The sequence below is a fragment of the Bufo gargarizans genome, chromosome 1, assembly GCF_014858855.1.
Source record: "Bufo gargarizans isolate SCDJY-AF-19 chromosome 1, ASM1485885v1, whole genome shotgun sequence".
Taxonomy (NCBI): Eukaryota; Metazoa; Chordata; class Amphibia; order Anura; family Bufonidae; genus Bufo; species Bufo gargarizans.
Genome location: NC_058080.1, coordinates 409,731,637 through 409,752,925, shown reverse-complemented (window position 1 = coordinate 409,752,925; position 21,289 = coordinate 409,731,637). Strand labels below are relative to the sequence as shown.

At 43.0% G+C, this 21,289-nt stretch overlaps 1 protein-coding gene across 3 annotated transcripts in view; it reads right to left on the bottom strand.

Moving 5' to 3' along the window:
• LOC122932109 (prostaglandin reductase 1-like) overlaps nt 1-21,289 on the bottom strand; it is a 150,459-nt gene that overhangs the window by 78,782 nt on the left and 50,388 nt on the right. For 2 of the 3 annotated variants that reach the window (XM_044286343.1, XM_044286334.1), the window contains exons 3-6: nt 13,435-13,480; nt 7,641-7,700; nt 4,356-4,523; nt 3,336-3,453 (exon numbers count right to left, since the gene is read on the bottom strand). In XM_044286343.1, the coding sequence (XP_044142278.1) occupies nt 3,336-3,453; nt 4,356-4,523; nt 7,641-7,700; nt 13,435-13,480 (392 nt within the window). Of the gene's footprint in view, nt 1-3,335; nt 3,454-4,355; nt 4,524-7,640; nt 7,701-13,114; nt 13,161-13,434; nt 13,481-21,289 lie in introns of those variants that run through there. The other variant, XM_044286353.1, reaches the window with a different exon arrangement.

Here is a 21,289-nt window from a genome sequence, read left to right as displayed (position 1 = left end):
TGCTGCATAAAGTGCGGGCCGTCTGTTCGCGCTTCCGGCGTTCACATCCTGCCGCTGCTCGCCTGTCTGCGCTACAGCGTAACTTCGGCCTTCCCGCTCACCGCCTCATATGCGACGTGCCCACCAGGTGGAACTCCACCTTGCACATGCTGGACAGACTGTGCGAGCAGCAGCAGGCCATAGTGGAGTTTCAGCTGCAGCACGCACGGGTCAGTCGCACTACAGAACAGCACCACTTCACCACCAATGACTGGGCCTCCATGCGAGACCTGTGTGCCCTGTTGCGCTGTTTCGAGTACTCCACCAACATGGCCAGTGGCGATGACACCGTTATCAGCGTTACAATACCACTTCTATGTCTCCTTGAGAAAACACTTAGGGCGATGATGGAAGAGGAGGTGGCCCAGGAGGAGGAGGAGGAGGAGGAGGAAGAGGGGTCATTTTTAGCACTTTCAGGCCAGTCTCTTCGAAGTGACTCAGAGGGAGGTTTTTGGCAACAGCAGAGGCCAGGTACAAATGTGGCCAGCCAGGGCCCACTACTGGAGGACGAGGAGGACGAGGATGAGGAGGAGGTGGAGGAGGATGAGGATGAAGCATGGTCACAGCGGGGTGGCACCCAACGCAGCTCGGGTCCATCACTGGTGCGTGGCTGGGGGGAAAGGCAGGACGATGACGATACGCCTCCCACAGAGGACAGCTTGTCCTTACCCCTGGGCAGCCTGGCACACATGAGCGACTACATGCTGCAGTGCCTGCGCAACGACAGCAGAGTTGCCCACATTTTAACCTGTGCGGACTACTGGGTTGCCACCCTGCTGGATCCACGCTACAAAGACAATGTGCCCACCTTACTTCCTGCACTGGAGCGTGATAGGAAGATGCGCGAGTACAAGCGCACGTTGGTAGACGCGCTACTGAGAGCATTCCCAAATGTCACAGGGGAACAAGTGGAAGCCCAAGGCCAAGGCAGAGGAGGAGCAAGAGGTCGCCAAGGCAGCTGTGTCACGGCCAGCTCCTCTGAGGGCAGGGTTAGCATGGCAGAGATGTGGAAAACTTTTGTCAACACGCCACAGCTAACTGCACCACCACCTGATACGCAACGTGTTAGCAGGAGGCAACATTTCACTAACATGGTGGAACAGTACGTGTGCACACCCCTCCACGTACTGACTGATGGTTCGGCCCCATTCAACTTCTGGGTCTCTAAATTGTCCACGTGGCCAGAGCTAGCCTTTTATGCCTTGGAGGTGCTGGCCTGCCCGGCAGCCAGCGTTTTGTCTGAACGTGTATTCAGCACGGCAGGGGGCGTCATTACAGACAAACGCAGCCGCCTGTCTACAGCCAATGTGGACAAGCTGACGTTCATAAAAATGAACCAGGCATGGATCCCACAGGACCTGTCCGTCCCTTGTCCAGATTAGACATTAACTACCTCCCCATAACCATATATTATTGGACTCCAGGGCACTTCCTCATTCAATCCTATTTTTATTTTCATTTTACCATTATATTGCAAGGCTACCCAAAGTTGAATGAACCTCTCCTCTGCCTGTGTGCTAGGCCTAAATATATGCCAATGGATTGTTGCAGTGGTGGCTGACGTGAAGCCTCATTCTCTGCTATGACATGCAGACTGATTCTCTGGTGACATGAAGCCAGATTGTCTGTTACGGGACCTCTCTCCTCTGCCTGGGTGCTGGGCCTGAATTTATGACAATGGACTGTTGCAGTGGTGGCTGACGTGAAGCCTGATTCTCTGCTATGACATGCAGACTGATTCTCTGCTGACATGAAGCCAGATCCTCTGTTGCGGGACCTCTCTCCTCTGCCTGGGTGCTGGGCCTAAATTTATGAAAATGGACTGTTGCAGTGGTGGGTGACGTGAAGCCTCATTCTCTGCTATGACATGAAGACTGATTCTCTGCTGACATGAAGCCAGATTGTCTGTTACGGGACCTCTCTCCTCTGCCTGGGTGCTGGGCCTAAATTTATGAAAATGGACTGTTACAGTGGTGGGTGACGTGAAGCCTGATTCTCTGCTATGATATGAAGACTGATTCTCTGCTGACATGAAGCCAGATTGTCTGTTACGGGACCTCTCTCCTCTGCCTGGGTGCTGGGCCTAAATTTATGAAAATGGACTCTTACAGTGGTGGGTGACGTGAAGCCTGATTCTCTGCTATGACATGAAGACTGATTCTCTGCTGACATGAAGCCAGATTGTCTGTTACGGGACCTCTCTCCTCTGCCTGGGTGCCGGGGCCTAAATATCTGAGAATGGACTGTTCCAGTGGTGGGTGACGGGAAGCCAGATTCTCTGCTATGGAACCTCTCTCCAATTGATTTTGGTTAATTTTTATTTATTTAATTTTTATTTTAATTAATTTCCCTATCCACATTTGTTTGCAGGGGATTTACCTACATGTTGCTGCCTTTTGCAGCCCTCTAGCCCTTTCCTGGGCTGTTTTACAGCCGTTTTAGTGCCGAAAAGTTCGGGTCCCCATTGACTTCAATGGGGTTCGGGTTCGGGACGAAGTTCGGATCGGGTTCGGATCCCGAACCCGAACATTTCCGGGATGTTCGGCCGAACTTCTCGAACCCGAACATCCAGGTGTTCGCTCAACTCTAATTATGAAGTGTTTCGGGCAATATTATCTGCTCATATTCAGCCAAATGCTTCAGAACTTATTGGACGGCGCTTTTTTAAGGGAAAGAAGTGGAATGTTATGCAATGGCCCAGTCAATCACCTGATCTAAATCCGATTGAGCATGCATTTCACTTGCTGAAGACAAAACTGAAGGGAAAATGCCCCAAGAACAAGCAGGAACTGAAGACAGTTGCAGCAGAGGCCTGGCAGAGCATCACCAGGGATGAAACCCAGCGTCTGGTGATGTCAATGCATTCCAGACTTCAGGCTGTAAGTGATTGCAAAGGATTTGCAACCAAGTATTAAAAAGTGAAAGTTTGATTTATGATTATTATTCTATCCCATTACTTTTGGTTCCTTAACAAGTGGGAGGCACGTATCCAAACGTAATTCCTACACCGTTCACCTGATTTGGATGTATATACCCTCAAATTAAAGCTGACAGTCTGCAGTTAAAGCACATCTTGTTTGTTTCATTTAAAATCCATTGTGGTGGTGTATAGAGCCAAAAATGTTAGAATTATGTCGATGTCCCAATATTTATGGACCTGAGTGTATTAACTACAGGACAGTTAAACAAAATACCATCATAATTTTACCAGGTTTGGAAGAAAGTCAACTGAAATGCACTATGAAATAAATTAAGTTTTAATGAAAAACAGTGGGTTAGCTTTCACATTTACTTACTTTTAACTTGGCGATCTGTCCTACAACTGATCCGACTGCTCCAGCAGCACTATTGACAAGAACTACTTCTCCTTCCTTAGGATTGCAGATTTCCAAAAGGCCAAAATATGCAGTTAAACTAATAAAATACAGAATAGTGTTGATAAATCACAAAGTCTAAAACACACCAGTGGCACAGTCAGAGGGCGGACTGGGAACTTAAAGTGGCCCTGGAAAGAAAAAAACTAAAAAGTGGCACCGTTTAAGAGTCGGGTCCACATTGATGGAAGGCAGGGCCAGCAATACCATATTGTGGCACATTTTACCACCCCAACAGAGCAAAATGCCATAGTCCATCACAAAATACACCAGAAATACACCAGAAGAAGCCTGGTGTGGCGAAACAGCGTTGGGAGGAGGACGCTGCAGGGCCGGTCTGTCACTTATGTTACTATTTAACTATTGCTGGTATGGTCCTCTATCATTTAATTGTTAATACTGGGGCTTTTTGCTTCCTTATATTATTGTTATTACTATTGGGACGTTCATGCTCTTACTGTATATGCATTTACTTTGTGATGGCATTAACTATTGTGGCTGACTAACTCTGCAGCGCCCTCTAATTCCTAGGTGATCATTCTTTTTGGATATTGACATCTTCGATAAAGTTTATTTTATATTATTGGTTGGAGGATATTTCTTTGTTTTGGGGGTTTCAAATAGTATTACATAAGAGCTGCTGCTGGCACATGCTGAATGGATAATAGGAAAAATCTGTCAATAAGCAGCCGGCAGGGGATTTCCTGCATATCATGATCATTGTTGAACTCCTTGCAGGCCATCAAAAAAGTTTAAAGTATCAAGTTTTCAAAGTTTGCTAACACATAAGTGACTGACCACTGATGTCAGCATGTCTGTCACTACTTTATTCCGCCTTTAGAAAGGCTAGCACAAATAACCTGTTAGGTTCCCTTTAAATTTCCCTCAAAACCAAAACTGCTCTGTGTAAACCAGATCGAATCAACATTGAAAAAATCTTACCCAGGCATGCCTACTGTTCCGAGAGCCAGTGATCTGGGCAGAGATCCAGGCCATTCAGAAGGCAGTGGAAGCAGATCTTTGCCGTTAGATATAAAGTGTGTTGTCCAACCAGAGTTTCCAACATAATATCCACCCACTGCGAATGCTGAATTTTTGCTTTCTATTATCCTAAATGACAAAAAGTTTAAAGTTTTCAAAACAAGCGTCCATTAACATAATTTAGGATACCAGTAACACTTTTTTTTTTGCAACAGTAAAAACTGTTTCTAAATATGTTGGGTAGAAAAGATGAGGTAGACAAAGTACATTTATGATTACTCTAATGTTAGAAGTCTTTAAACATGAACAACTGTGTCTAGAAAGATGCAAATTGTGTATGATTCATAGTTAGCCAGTTTCAATACTACTACTACTACTACTACTACTAATAATAATAATAATAATAATAATTCATTTATGGATAGAAAAAAGTATCATCTATTGTATGGTATATTCAGATTAGCTACAGTATCTTCCAAGAGAAAGAAAGCTGTCTGTGTGCCACCTAGTGGAGACAGATGCCCTATAGTCAATGTTCAAAATTTAGCAGGCCTTGGATGACAAAAAATATTACACCAGGAGCCTTCTTCAAAAGGAAAAAAGGACCAATCAGTAAATAACTGTTTCAGTGTTGTTGCCTCTTGTCAGTATAGAGTAACAGAACTGGGTGATCGATTAGCCTGATGTGAGGTCTTTGACATAAGGTAGGTCTTGAGAGTACTAGTTCTCCTTGTGAAGAACACCAGAACTAGGATTGGAAGTTGTATAGGCCATGCATTGTAAGCGCACAAATTAGCTCCCCTCCTAAGGAATTAAACGTTCTGACTAACCTTTGGGTAACTACCCTGTAAGTCAACATCTGACCTATGAAAGAGCCTTGAAACGTGACTTTGGATATCAGGCAAGCCAAAATCTCCTGCAAAATAGCACTGTTTCAGAGTTCCTGTTCCCCTTCAGTATAAAGCAGGCTATTGATTGGCCAGGTGAAAGGCCTTTGATGTAGCATTGCTCTGTTGATGAGGACAAAGAACCCCAAAACAGCTGATTAAAGTCATTAGTCCATTTTTTTACTTTTTGTAAATTTTTTATTAGTCCCAATATAGCTTAAAAAAATGACTGAGAAGGTTTTGCAGCAGTGAAATTATTTAAAATGACCCTTTGGTTCATTACAGGAGTTATCCATGTAAAGATAATGATGACCTATCCCCAGGATAGCTCATCATTATCACATTGTCAGGGGTCCGAGTTCCGCACCTCGGCTGACCAGTTTAATCAGGGAGCCGCTGTGCTCACTGGAGCTTTGGTGAGCAAATCCGGCTCCTGGCATCTTTCCAAGCACCGCTAAGTACATCGTACAACGTCTTTTCTTGACGTTGCACCTCAGCCCTATTCACATCAATGGGGCTGAGCGGCAATTAAGCTGATGATACAGATTTACGGTGACATCACATGGCCTCTTCTAGCAGCTGATCAGCAGGGGTTCCTAAGTGTCTGCCGATCTGATATTGATGACCTATCCTGAGGATAGTAAGAAAGAATGGAGGGCCACAGCAGCTTTTCGCCAGAAAACTTCTTTAATCAGGAACACTCCTCACAACAAGGCATATAAAAGTAGTTTGCAGCAACGTTTCGGCTAGGAGTAGCCTTTGTCAAGCATGTTAACAAGTTAAAATCACAGCCTATAAGTAGCACATGACAGGCCCACCCGCTTTAGAGTTATTGACAGTGTGGGTCCCTTACGGAGAGGGGGTGACAGGGATGCGATATTAAGGAAGAAGGAACTCAAATGGATCTACACACTGAAATCCCTACAGCCATTTGGTTTAAATCTCAAATTTAATGTGGCTGGCATCAGCTAAAATCTGGATTTAATCAAGAAATATTCCTTATATGGCTGACTTCATATTTCTCCTCTGTTACAGTATTTTTTGCTTTGTTCTTTTAATTATGTGCCTTAATCACACCGCTTTATAGCATCATGATGATCATTGTAGTTTTTTCTACACACACCTGTTTATGATATATTATTTATCAATGGTAACCTGTGCACAGTGAAAATACTATTTGTCACCAATATCTAGTGATTCCTGTTCTTTTTATTATGCCTGCTGTACCTATGTGATGCCTATATGTTTTTGCATTTCTCCCTGTTCCTTCTTTGCGTTAGCATTAATGGCAGTGCGCTTTCTATGCCTTATTGTTGTTATCCTTGGCGAGCGCTTTTGCACACTGTTCATGTGCTACAGTGGTGCGATCGCCCTCCATGTACAGCCCCATTTGAGTCCTCATGCATATTCCAATCCGTAACGCCAGGTGGGAGTGGCCTTGTGACGTCAGTCGGCCGCCGCCTGATGATGTAAGTTGTCCGGCGTGGACTATGCATTCGGATTCACTTGGGTACGTCATACGCGCGCCGCCGTGCGGTGGCGCATGCGATGACGTATGCAGACATGCGCACTGCCGATCATGGGACGCTGGAGGGACGGAGGAGCTCTGTATATGATGGCCTCACATAGGTACGTTTTTGCTACAGCTGGCTAATTTATTTCAGCATGTCGGTCCCCATTGATTACATACACAGGTGTGTTATACATAAATTTGAATCTTATTGGCTGCTTAGCGGTGTGGGTGGGCCTGTCATGTGCTACTTATAGGCTGTGATTTTAACTTGTTAACATGCTTGACAAAGGCTACTCCTAGCCGAAACGTTGCTGCAAACTACTTTTTATATGCCTTGTTGTGAGGAGTGTTCCTGATTAAAGAAGTTTTCTGGCGAAACGCTGCTGTGGCCCTCCATTCTTTCTTACATGCCATTGGACCGCTTTGGATCTGCGTTCCCCTGCCCAGCTGCTGCGTATTCACCACTTTTGCTCTTCATAAGCCGTTTGTGTTGCTGCTCCTGAACCAATCTACTTTCTCTATCCTGAGGATAGGTCATCAATATAAAATTACCAGACAACCCCTTTTGGATGACAGAAGAGGAGCTTGAGAACTAGCAGGATCTGCAACTAAAAAGATGAAAAGGAGAGCACCACGTAAGTATTCTTTTTGTTAACCAGTTCTTGTGATTTTTTTTTCCTGAAATGGAGGGTTTCTTTAATTACTTTTTTACTGTACAGTATCAAACATATTAAATTTTATATTCTCCTTAGTTAACAGAAGTGAAAAATGAATAGGAATCTGGTAACCTGCTGTCTGACAACCCAAGACCCATCTGTCCTGAAAGCCATGGATTATATATATTACCTGGCAACTTGGGATCCTATCATTACATCCCCATCTTTCATAAACCGGCTACTAAACGACCTGTAAGATATGAAAGAATTTGGTTAATGCTGCTTGCATGTCATCATGAGTATTCACAAAATACTGTTTTACCCTTCAAAAAATGCCCATTTCTGTGATATTTAACAATAAAATCTGACAAAAAGAAAATATGCATTAACAGTTTCTTCAGACTTAGAAATACATTTTCACTGCCAATCAAATGTACCCAAGTGGGTGCCACTCTTCTGCTGCAAGTATTGAAAAGTGGGTGTGAATCTGAGACTGGGATTTCTAAGCTTTGATTGTCACCATATTTACAGTAATGTTTTCAGGACTCAGGGCAGCTTCTTAAAAGGAACCCGTCACTAGAGTTTTTGAGGATTTTCATTGTGAGTTGTATTGCAAAGGGTGAATTCCGGGGCAAATCTGCAACTAACACATGCAGATTTTGCTGCGGATTCATTATGGAATGACAGTGAAATCCATTCTGCTTGGAAAATATGTATCAAAAATTTTCCACGGCTGAAACCATCAGTTTTTGTGACAGTTTTTGACACAAAGCCAAAAATAGATCCAGCAATGAAGTATAAGTCTGTCCTTTATCTTTCTCATTCATTTGGAATCTATTCCTGGCTTTACCTAAAAAAAACTGCACCAAAAACTGCTGTGTCTTAAACAACCCTTAACCCCTTCAATCCAGGAGCGTTTTTACTCTAGACCTTTCCGAAACCATAACTTTTTTTTCCATTCACATATTTGGGCTTGGTTTTTACAGGACAAGTCGTACATTCTAATAACACTATTTACTGTTGCATACGATGCAGTGGAAAGCTAGAAAATATTCCAAATAGGGTGAATTGGAAAAAAAAAAATATAATTTCTTCTGCCAAAGTTTTATGCAACTTTACTTTTATGTCTATGGAGCAGTTTGAGGGCTCATTTTCTGCGGAATGATCTGTACTTTTCAATAATGTCATTGAGTTGTGTAGGACTTTTTGATCACTTTTTATTCAATATTTTTGGGGAAGTGAAGCAATGAAAACAACAAATTTGCCATTTTGAGTTTTTTTTAATATGTATTTTAATAGTACATGTGTTTTCGTACACACTGATGACTATAATGTTTATTTTTTATATTGTAAATTTATTTTTATTTTACTTTTGGGGAACGGGGGTTGATTTGAATATTTATTTTAATATTTTTAAAACATTGACTTTTTTTTTTACTTTGTTTTGTCACGCTAGATGACTATAACCTGCAATCATTATATTACCATTTGTATTCTGTAATGGATTTTTATCCATTACAGAATTCAGTATACTGTATTACAAGGCAGTGCTGCCAGCATTGGAATATACTAGTAATAAGCATGGAAGCCTTGTACAGGCTCAGGCCTATTACTACTATGCAATACCTTCCCCGATCTCAACCAGGGGAAGACATTCTGGGCTGGGAAGCATTGGGCTTCCGTTTTTAGTGCTCTCAGATAGGGATGAGTGAATTGACTTCGGATGAAACATTGGAACCGAACCAGAGTTCGGAAAAAGTTTTTTTTACAGTAGAAATTAAATTTATGAAGTTATTGCGTGAAGTCTCGCGAGACGTGAAGTAATAACTTCGGCTCGTCGGAGCCAATGCATTCTAATACTGTACGGAGCTCCTGCGCCATACAATATTAGAACAAAGTTTTATGCAAATCAACTTCGGATGTTTCACCTGAAGTCGATTCGCTCATCTCTACTCTCAGATGCTGTGTTCACGTTTTACCATGGCATCTGAGGGTTAAATATTTCCATCAGCTTCATCACTGAATGCAGACGTTAGCCCCGGGTGTCTGCTGTTGAAAATAGCAGGCACCCGGTGGCTATGGGGCCTGCTGCGCTCAAAAAAGGGTGCCATGTTTAAAACACCCACATCTGCTGTATAATTATGGTGCTGTCTGCATTTCAAAAATCGCGCACCTGTCTTGATTCAGCGCAGGCGCTCTGAGAGAAGGAGGCTCGCCTCCTCAGCACTCCCTCAGTGCGCCTGCGCCGATGACGTCTTCTCTTTCGGTGACGTCATCGGCACAGGCGCACTGAGGGAGTGCTGAGGAGGCGAGCCTCCTTCTCTCAGAGCGCCTGCGCCGAATCAAGACAGGTGCGTGATTTTTGAAATGCAGACAGGGCCAGCCGGGAGGAGATCACTGCTGGCCCTGTCAATCAACAAGAGGAGGGGGCATTTTCTTGCGGCTGCTACCAGCAAGTAGACGCCCTACTTGCTGGTAGACAGGTAATTAGCATATTATAAAAGTATGTTTTTTGCCTTATCTACAGAACGAAAATGATTAATAACATAATGTATAGATATATCGCAGGATAGGGATTATAAGTACCCAAAAAAAAAAGAAAAGTTTAGTGGGGTGACAGAAGCCCTTTAATATGTTTTACCTTTATTTATAAAAAAATCCAAAAGTTAATGAAAATTTGAAACAAATCACTGTTTTCTAAATTTGAATCTCTCTGCTTTTAAAACAGAAAGTGATACCTCATAAAATATTTACTACTTAACATTCCCCATATGTCTACTTTATGTTGGCATTATTTTGTAAATGTCATTTTATTTTTTTAGGATGTTAGAAGGCTTAGAATTTTAGAAGCAATTTTTAAAATTTCAAAAAAAAAATTCCAAGACCCACTTTTTAAGGACCAGTTCAGATCTGAAGTCCCTTTGTGGGGCTTACACAGTGGAAACCCCCATAAATGACCCCATTGTATAAACTACATCCCTTAAGTTACTTAAAACTGATTTTACAAACTGTGTTAACCCTTTAGGTGTTCCACAAGAATCAAATGAAAATGGCGATGAAATTTAAAAATGTAACTTTTTTGGCAGATTTTCCATTTTAATACATTTTTTTCTTTAACACATCGAGGGTTAACAGCCAAACAAAACTTAATATTTATTACCATGATTATGTGGTTTACAGAAATACCCAAATATGGTTGTAAACTGATGTAAGGGCACATGGCAAGGCGCAGAACAAAAGGAGCGCCATATGGTTTGAGGAAGGCAGATTTTGCTGATCTTGTTTTTAGATGCCATGTCCCATTTAGATGCAACTTACAGTAGAAACTCGCAAAAATTTTACCCATTTTGGAAACTAGGGGATAAGGTGCCAGTTTTATTGGAACTATTTTGGGGTACATATGATTTTTACTTGCTCAATATTACGTTTTTTGTGAGACAAGGTAACAAAAAATTGGTACTGTTTTTATTTTTGACAGAATTCATCTAACAGGGTAGATCATGTGCTATTTTTCTAGATCAGGTTGTTACAGATGCAATGATATCAAATATGTCTACTTTCTTTGTTTGTTTCAGTTTTACATAATAAAGCATGTTTGAAAAAAAAATATGTTTTTGTGTCTCCATTTTCTGAACGCCATATTTTTTTTATTCTTCTGCCAATCGTCTTGTGCAGGGGCTCATTTTTTTTGCAGGAAGAGTTGATGTTTTTATTGGTACCATTTTTGGGTACATATGATTTTTTGATCATTCATTATTACACTTTATGGGGCAAGGTGACCCAAAAATTGGTTGTTTTAGCACAGTTTTTATCTATTTACCTGAGGGGTTAAGTCATGTGACATTTTTATAGTTACGGATGTGGCAATAAGTTTTACACAATAATAGCATTTTTGAAACAAAAAAAAATTATGTTTTAGTGTCTCCATAGTCTGAGAGCCGTAGCTTTTTTATTTTTTGACCAATTGTCTTAGGGTCATTTTTTGTGGAATGAGGTGATGGTTTGATTGGTACTATTTGGGGGGCATACACCTTTTTTTATCGCTTGGTGTTGTACTTTATGTGATGTTAGGTGATAAAAAAATGTTTTTTTGGCACTTTTTACTTTATTTTTATGACGTGCTCAAGTGAGGGGTTATTTCATGTGATATTTTTATAGAGCTGGTTTTTACGGACGAGGCAATACCTAATATGTATACTTTTTATTGTTTATTTTACTTTTAACACAATAATAGCATTTTTTGAACAAAAAATTATGTTTTAATATCTCCATGTTCTGAGGGCTATAGTTTTTTTTATTTTTTGACAGATTTTCTTATGCAAGGGCTCATTTTTTGCAAGATGAGAGGTGACAGTTTTATTGCTACCATTTTGTGGGACATACGCCTTTTTTGACACAGTTTTTATTTTTATTTTTTATGGTGTTTTTCAGACAGGGTGGATCATGCGATATATTTATAGAGCCAGCCGTCGCAATACCAAATATGTATAATATATATATTGTATATATTTTTTTTTTTCAATTTTACATTTTTTTTTTAATTACTTAATTGGGGAATTTTTTTTTTTTTTTTTTACATCTGAACCCTTTTTTATTTTATTTTTATAAAACACTTTATTTTTTATTTTACACTTTGCATCCCCCATAAGGTCATTCAAGACCTCTGGGGGACATTTAACTTCACTTTTTTTTTTAACTACTGACATAGTAGCCCCAGTCACAGGGGAAATACACCCCCAGAGAGGCTGTACAGCAGAATACAACACTGTACAGCCTCAGTGCATGGCTGATCAAGGTCTGTGAAAGACCCGACAGCTCCTGCACTTTCCCGGCCCCCGGCGCTTCCTGATCTGTAAACACAGCGCTCGCTAAGTGCTGTGTATACAGCGATCTAGAAGGCAGGGACACCTGGGAACTGTCCCTGTCTTCTCCCCGGGGTGCCCTGCTGTCGCTGTACGTGGGACCTCCGCTCGGCAGCTGCATGATTAGCGTTTAGCTTTCCAATTGTCTTACATTCAGACATTTTTCTACACCTAAACCAGGTGTAGAAAATGGTAAATGAGATGGGCCTAACGGCCCATCCCCTTCCCATCCAAAATTTTAGACCTGGCCTGAACAGGGAGAAGTCGCAGATTGCAGCGCAACTAACCTGCAATCTGCACCTGAAATACACCTAATTTAGGCATATTTCAGATTGATAAATGACCACCATTGCGTGCATAAAAAACACCAGAGAAACCACCACATAAAACAAAACAAGAGGGGAAAAATGATCATTGCAGACATATTCATGTATGTAGAGAAACCAATATATATATTCATATTCATAATATTTGTTCTGGGCTGTTTGTGCCATTTTAGCGGCTTCGCACCTAGTACTCTACTCAGAGTTTAGTTGTACACCAACAACCCACAAATGACAGAATTGGAATCAAATTGACCAACAAAGTATAAGTTAGGGTTCATGCACACGAACATATTTTTTTCCGTGTCCGTTCCCCTTTTTTTTGCGGACCGTATGCAGAACCATTCATTTCAATTGGGCCACAAAAAACGGAAGTTACTATGTATGCATTTTTTTTGCGAATCCGTTTTTTGGAGACCGCAAAATACATATGGTCCTGTGCATGAGGCCTTACTATGATAATTATTAAACTAATTTACCTCATATATGGGTCCACACTTAAAAAGACCGATTCCAGCAAAATTTCTGAAAATATACAAAACGGAAGTTACTACGTATGCATTGTGTTTCTGTATGTCCGTATTTCCGTTCCGCAAAAAAAATAGAACATGTCCTATTATTGTCTGCATTGCGGACAAGTATAGTACTATTCTATTAGGGGCCAGCTGTTCCGTTCCTCAAAATACGAAATGCAGACGGACGTCTGCCATTTTTTTTGCGAATCCGTTTTTTGGAGACCGCAAAATACATATGGTCGTGTGCATTAAGCCTTACTATGATAATTATTAAACTAATTTACCTCATATATGGGTCCACACTTAAAAAGACCGATTCCAGCAAAATTTCTGAAAATATATTCATGTATATAAAAATATTATAAATTCAGGTGGAAAATATATCCAGTAAAAAAAAATATATATATATAAAATGGGTACCTCACCTCTCCAACCCCATCGCAGCCATGCTGATGGTGCCTAAGTCTCCTCTGTCATCAATTCCCTGCTGAGATCCTCACACAGCAGGAAATGGCTGGGAATGTCGCTCAGCCAATCACTGGGTGAGGCACATTACTGCTGCAACCAGTGATTGGGTGAGCAACATTCCCGCAAAAAGCTGCACACATTGTGGACCCGGGCATCAGCAGTGGGGTATGAATCTTTTTTTTTTAAACCATTAGCATCTGACTGAAAATCTTTTTTTTTTTTCCTGTGGCTGGAAAAACCTTTTAAAATTCTGTCCACATTCAGCTTTGGAGCTGACTATACACTGTGTATTAGTGTTGGTCGTGCACCAAAGCGCTCATGTGCATGAGTAGAACACTTCCCGATACTCGGGTGCTCTACAATGGAAGTCAATGGGAGAACCCGAGCATTAAACCAGGCACCCCCTGCTCTGAAGAACGGAAGGCGTCAGGACTCTAGCTCAACTTAGGAGTCCCTGCTCTGACTCCATAGATAGCTATGTCCATATATGGAGTCAGTGCTTGGGGACACCCAGTGTATTTAAATATAATTTAGCCTCTATTTCTGAAAATTTTCTGGTGGGATTCGAACTCACAAACTTCTACATTAGACAAGAATCTTTACCATTACACTATAGAGCTGCATGGCCAGTTACTTACATATATTATTATATATTTAGAATATATATTATAATATATGTAAATATATTATGGCTAAAACAACAGTAGTAGTTTCCCACATATTATGCATTCATATATATCAGAAGTATATACAGTCAGGTTCATAAATATTGGGACATCGACACAATTCTAACATTTTTGGCTCTATACTACACCACCAAAATGGATTTGAAATGAAACAAACAAGATGTGCTTTAACTACAGACTGTCAGCTTTAATTTGATGGTATTTACATCCAAATCAGGTGAACGGTGCCAGAATTACAACAGTTTGCATATGTGCCTCCCACTTGTTAAGGGACCAAAAGTAATTGGACAATTGGCTTCTCTGCTGTTCCATAGCCAGGTGTGTGTTATTCCCTCATTATCCTAATTACAATGAGCAGATAAAAGGTCCGGAGTTCATTTCAAGTGTGCTATTTGCATTTGGAATCTGTTGCTGTCAACAATCAAGATGAGATCCAAAGAGCTGTGACTATCAGTGAAGCAAGCCATCATTAGGCTGAAAAAACAAAACAAACCCATCAGAGAGATAGCAAAAACATTAGGCGTGGCCAAAACAACTGTTTGGAACATTCTTAAAAAGAAGGAATGCACCAGTGAGCTCAGCAACATCAAAAGACCCGGAAGACCACGGAAAACAACTGTGGTGGATGACCGAAGAATTCTTTCCCTGGTGAAGAAAACACCCTTCACAACAGTTGGCCAGATCAAGAACACTCTCTAGGAGTTAGGTGTATGTGTGTCAAAGTCAACAATCAAGAGAAGACTTCACCAGAGTGAATATAGAGGGTTCACCACAAGATGTAAACCATTAGTGAGCCTCTAAAACAGGAAGGCCAGATTAGAGTTTGCCAAATGACATCTAAAAAAGCCTTGACAGTTCTGGAACAACATCCTATGGACAGATGAGACCAAGATCAACTTTTACCAGAGTGCTGGGAAGAGAAGAGTATGGAGAAGGAAAGGAACTGCTCATGATCCTAAGCATACCACCTCATCAGTGAAGCATGGTGGTGGTAGTGTCATGGCGTGGGTATGTATGGCTGCCAATGGAACTGGTTCTCTTGTATTTATTGATGATGTGACTGCTGACAAAAGCAGCAGGATGAATTTTGACGTGTTTTGGAAAATATTATCTGCTCATATTCAGTCAAATGCTTCAGAACTCATTGGACGGCGCTTCACAGTGCAGATGCACAATGACCCTAAAGCATACTGCAAAAGCAACCAAAGAGTTTTTTAAGGGAAAGAAGTGGAATGTTATGCAATGGCCAAATTAATCACCTGACCTGAATCCGATTGAGCGTGCATTTCACTTGCTGAAGACAAAACTGAAGGGAAAATGCCCCAAGAACAAGCAGGAACTGAAGACAGTTGCAGTAGAGGCCTGGCAGAGCATTACCAGGGATGAAACCCAGCGTCTGGTGATGTCTATGCATTCCAGACTTCAGGCTGTAATTGACTGCAAAGAATTTGCAACTAGAGTTGAGCGGACACCTGGATGTTCGGGTTCGTCAGGTTCGGCCGAACTTGAAATAAAAATTTGGGTTCGGGACCCGAACTTGACCCCGAACCCAAACCCAAACCCAAACCCCATTGAAGTCAATGGGGACCCGAACTTTTGAGCACTAAAATGGCTGTAAAAATGTCATGGAAAGAGCTAGAGGGCTGCAAAAGGCAGCAAAGTGTGCTTAACCTCTTAAGGACACATGACGTACCGGTACGTCATGATGTCCTGGTACTTAAGGACACATGACGTACCGGTACGTCATGAATGGTTCCGATCACCGCCGCTCGGCGGGCGGTGATCGGAACCCGGTGCCTGCTCAAATCATTGAGCAGGCACCTGGGGCAAATGCGCCGGGGGGTCCTGTGACCCCCCCATGTCGGCGATCGCAGAAAACCGCAGGTCAATTCAGACCTGCGGTTTTCTGCGTTTCCGGGTTATTCGGGTCTCTGAAGACCCGATAACCCGGAACAGGATGGTGATGGTGGTGTGATTTCACTCCACCAATCACCATCCAGCGATCCTGAGTGGTGATGGTGACATCACCACTCAGGATCGCTTTCTGATTGGTCAGTGGGCGGTCCGGCGGCAGATTCAAAAGAGGCAGGCGCTCCTCTCCTCCTCCTTTTGTGTTCCGGAGCCGGAGGAGAGAGGAGCTGCCTGCACGTGTCTGCTGCCGCTGCCTGCACCCGATCTGTGCCCCCAGGACCCGATCTCTGCCACCAGCACCCCCCATCAGGTACATAGGGACAGCTAGGGAAAGTTTGGGTTAGGCAGGGAAAAAAAGGGAAAGTTAGTTTTTTTCACTTTTCATTGCATCACCCTAGTTAGGGTGTCTGGGGTCCACAGCACAGCTGTGTGACCCTAGACCCCCCAGGGGTGCTGCCACTTGCCCCCCCCCCTGCCCCCCCTCCCCCCCCCCCACACTTTTTTGGGGTGCAGGATTTTTTTTTTTTTTTTTTTGTGTACGCTGACTGTGGCCGGCACTCTTAGTGTCCGGCCACTGTTAGCGCATCGCACACACCCCACCGCTGATCAACTTCGGACGGTTGATCAGCGGTTTTGAATTTTTTTTTCCACATTTTTTGGCCTTTTTTTTAGTCAGTTTATTTTTTTATTTTTTTAGTTTTAGGGTGAGTTCGTGAACACCCGTGCCCCCACACACACGCACACAAAATAAAGAGTTACACACACGCACATATACACGCAGACACACACTCCCCTATGGCCCGCCGGACGTTCTCGGCCGAGGAGGCATACGCCCAGCTTGCCTCCGAATCCGAGAGTCCCAGTGAGGATGAGGATGACCCCACATTCCTGTTGTCATCCGCATCCTCCTCATCATCTAGCGATGATGATGAGCCCCCAAGGCGGCGGAGACGCCGCCAGGCGGAGCAAGGGGACCGCCATGTTAGGGACCCTGTGGCCCAGCCTAGTACGAGCAGCTCTGGGGCTCGTACTGGTTTCCCGGCCCACCAGTTAAATCCACCGGAGCACCCTGCCGGTGAATTTGTCTGGTGTAGCCCAGAGCGATACGAGCCCGTGATTCCTGATTTTGTAGGCCAATCAGGAATCCAGATTTCCACAGTGGGCTACACTGAATATGACTTTTTTCGTCATTTTTTCAGTGACCCACTGGTAAATCTGATGGTGGAGCAGACGAATCTGTACGCCCAACAGTTCGTCGCTCAACACCCGGGCTCCTTTTTGGCCAGGCCCGGTGGCTGGACGCCGGTCAGTGCAGCCGAAATGAGGACATTTTGGGGCCTCGTGCTGCATATGGGCCTGGTCAAGAAACCCAGTGTCAGGCTGTACTGGAGTGGGGACGTCCTATACCAGACCCCACTTTACAGTACAGCCATGACACGCTCCCGGTTTGAGGCCATTCGGAAATGTCTGCATTATTCCGATAATGCAGCATGTCCCCCCCGAGGTGATCCTGCCCATGACCGTCTGTACAAGATACGGCCGGTCATCGATCACTTTGGGGCCAAATTCATGGAGGCCTATGTACCTGGAAGAGAGGTCGCGGTTGATGAGTCTCTCATTGCGTTCAAGGGGAGACTCATTTTCCGCCAGTATGTGCCCACCAAGCGAGCGAGGTATGGCGTGAAGCTATACAAAATTTGTGAGAGTACCTCAGGGTACACTTACAAATTTCGTATATACGAGGGGCGAGATTCCCGGATTCAACCCCCAGAATGTCCCCCCACTCTGGGTGTTACCGGGAAACTTGTGTGGGACCTTATGTTCCCACTGCTGGATAAGGGTTACCACCTTTACGTGGATAACTTTTATACCAGTATCCCCTTGTTCCAGTCCCTTGCCGCCAGATCCACGTTCGCTTGTGGGACCGTGCGGAAAAATCAACGCGGCCTCCCTGCCCTCCCCCTCCAGGTACCTATCCCCAGGGGTGAGACCCGTGCCCTTACCACTGGAAACCTGTTGCTGGTCAGGTATAAGGACAAGAGGGATGTCCTTATGCTGTCCACAATTCATGGTAACGGCATCACCCCTGTCCCTGTGCGAGGTACCGCGGCAACGGTCCTCAAGCCCGATTGTATCGTCGCCTACAATCGGTATATGGGAGGAGTTGATCTCTCTGATCAAGTCCTCAAGCCATATAACGCCATGCGCAAAACCCGGGCATGGTACAAAAAAGTTGCGGTCTACTTGGTGCAGGTTGCCATGTACAACTCTTTTGTACTATCCCGAAGCGCTGGCAGCACAGGGACATTCCTCCAATTCTATGAGGCAGTCCTCAAAGACCTGATCTTTTCGGACCGGGAAAGAGCAGGCCGGAGTACCTCGGGAACTGGAGGCGCCCGGATCGTCCCTGGCCAACACTTTCCAGGTGTGGTCCCCCATACTGGAAAGAAGGGACGAACCCAAAAAAGGTGCAGAGTGTGTCACAGGAGGGGGATACGGAAGGACACCACAACTCAATGTGACACGTGCCCCGATCATCCGGGCCTCTGCATTATTGGTTGCTTCAGGGAGTATCACACTTCCATGGAGTACTAAATTTATATCCCAATTTAGGACTGACATGGGATAAAAAAAAAAAGGGTTCTCAGACTTGAGACACCCAAAAAAACTATAATTTATTAAAAGTAGACATATTAGGTATCGCCGCGTCGGTAATAATCTCCTCTATAAAAATACCCCATGATCCAACCCCCCCAGATTAACACGGTCCAAAAAAAAAAAAAAAAGTGCAAAAAAAGATTTTTTTTTGTCACCAAACATAACAAAAAATTTAATAGCAAGCGGTCAAAAAGTCATATAGCCCCCAAAATAGTGCCAGAAAAACCGTCCGCTCGTCCCGCAAAAAATGAGCCCCCACATAAGATAATCAGATAAAAAATAAATAAAAAAAATGACACCTAGACTTTAGAGATACCAAAAAAATGTTTGGGTATCAAAAAGGATAATATAGTCAAAAACCTAAATAATTATAAAAAAAGTAGACTTATTAGGTATCGCCGCGTCCGTAAGAATCTCCTCTATAAAAATATCCCATGACCCAACCCCCCAGATTAACACGGTTAAAAAAAAAAATGAAAACGGTGCCAAAAACTCCATTTTTGGCACTTTTTCATTTCAATCCGTTTTTTTCGGTAACAAAACAAGGGTTAACAACCAAACAAAAGTTAATATTTATTACCCTGATACTGCAGTTTACAGAAATGCCATATTTGTGGTCGTAAACTGCTGTATCAGTAAAAGGGAGGCCGCAAAAGGAAAGGACCGACATGGTTTCTGGAAGGCCGATTTTGATGGCCTTTTTTATTGACACCATGTCCCTTTTGAAGCCCCCCGGATGCCCCCCTAGAGTAAAAACTCCGTAAAAGTGACCCCATCGAAGAAATTACACCCCTCAAGGTATTCAAAACTGATTATACAAACTTTATTAACCCTTTAGGTGTTCCTCAACAGTTAATGGCAAATGGAGATGAAATTTCAGAATCTCAATTTTTGGTAACCTTGCCTCACAAAAATGCAATATAGAGCAACCAAAAATCATATGTACCCTAAAAATAGTCCCCCAAATAATGCCACCTTATCCCATAGTTTCCAAAATGGGGTCACTTTTAGGGAGTTTCTACTCCAGGGGTGCATCAGGGGGGTTGAAACAGGACACGGTGTAAATAAACCGGTCCATAAAAATCAGCCCTCCAAAAACCAAACGGCGCACCTTTCCCTCTACGCCCCGCTGTGTGTGTGGCCGTACAGTAGTTTACGGCCACATATTGGGTGTTTCTGTAAACGGCAGAGTCAGGGCAATAAAGATACAGTCTTGTTTGGCTGTTAACCCTTGCTTTGTTAGTGGAAAAAATGGGTTAAAATGGAAAATTAGACAAAAAAATCTAATTCTCAAATTTCATCCCCATTTGTCAATAACTCTTGCGCAACACCTAAAGGGTTAACGACGTATATAAAATCAGTTTTGAATACCTTGAGGGGTGTACTTTCTTAGATGGGGTCACTTTTAGGGAGTTTCTACTCCAGGGGTGCATCAGGGGGGTTGAAACAGGACACGGTGTAAATAAACCGGTCCATACAAATCAGCCCTCCAAAAACCAAACGGCGCACCTTTCACTCTATGCCCCGCTGTGTGGCCGTACAGTAGTTTACGGCCACATATTGGGTGTTTCTGTAAACGGCAGAGTCAGGGCAATAAAGATACAGTCTTGTTTGGCTGTTAACCCTTGCTTTGTTAGTGGAAAAAATGGGTTAAAATGGAAAATTAGACAAAAAAATCTAATTCTCAAATTTCATCCCCATTTGTCAATAACTCTTGCGCAACACCTAAAGGGTTAACGACGTATATAAAATCAGTTTTGAATACCTTGAGGGGTGTACTTTCTTAGATGGGGTCACTTTTAGGGAGTTTCTACTCCAGGGGTGCATCAGGGGGCTTCAAATGGGACATGGTGTAAATAAACCAGTCCATAAAAATCAGCCTTCCAAAAACCATACGGCGCACCTTTCACTCTACGCCCCGCTGTGTGGCCGTACAGTAGTTTACGGCCACATATTGGGTGTTTCTGTAAACGGCAGAGTCAGGGCAATAAAGATACAGTCTTGTTTGGCTGTTAACCCTTGCTTTGTTAGTGGAAAAAATGGGTTAAAATGGAAAATTAGACAAAAAAATCTAATTCTCAAATTTCATCCCCATTTGTCAATAACTCTTGCGCAACACCTAAAGGGTTAACGACGTATATAAAATCAGTTTTGAATACCTTGAGGGGTGTACTTTCTTAGATGGGGTCACTTTTAGGGAGTTTCTACTCCAGGGGTGCATCAGGGGGCTTCAAATGGGACATGGTGTAAATAAACCAGTCCATAAAAATCAGCCTTCCAAAAACCATACGGCGCACCTTTCACTCTACGCCCCGCTGTGTGCCCGTACAGTAGTTTACGGCCACATATTGGGTGTTTCTGTAAACGGCAGAGTCAGGGCAATAAAGATACAGTCTTGTTTGGCTGTTAACCCTTG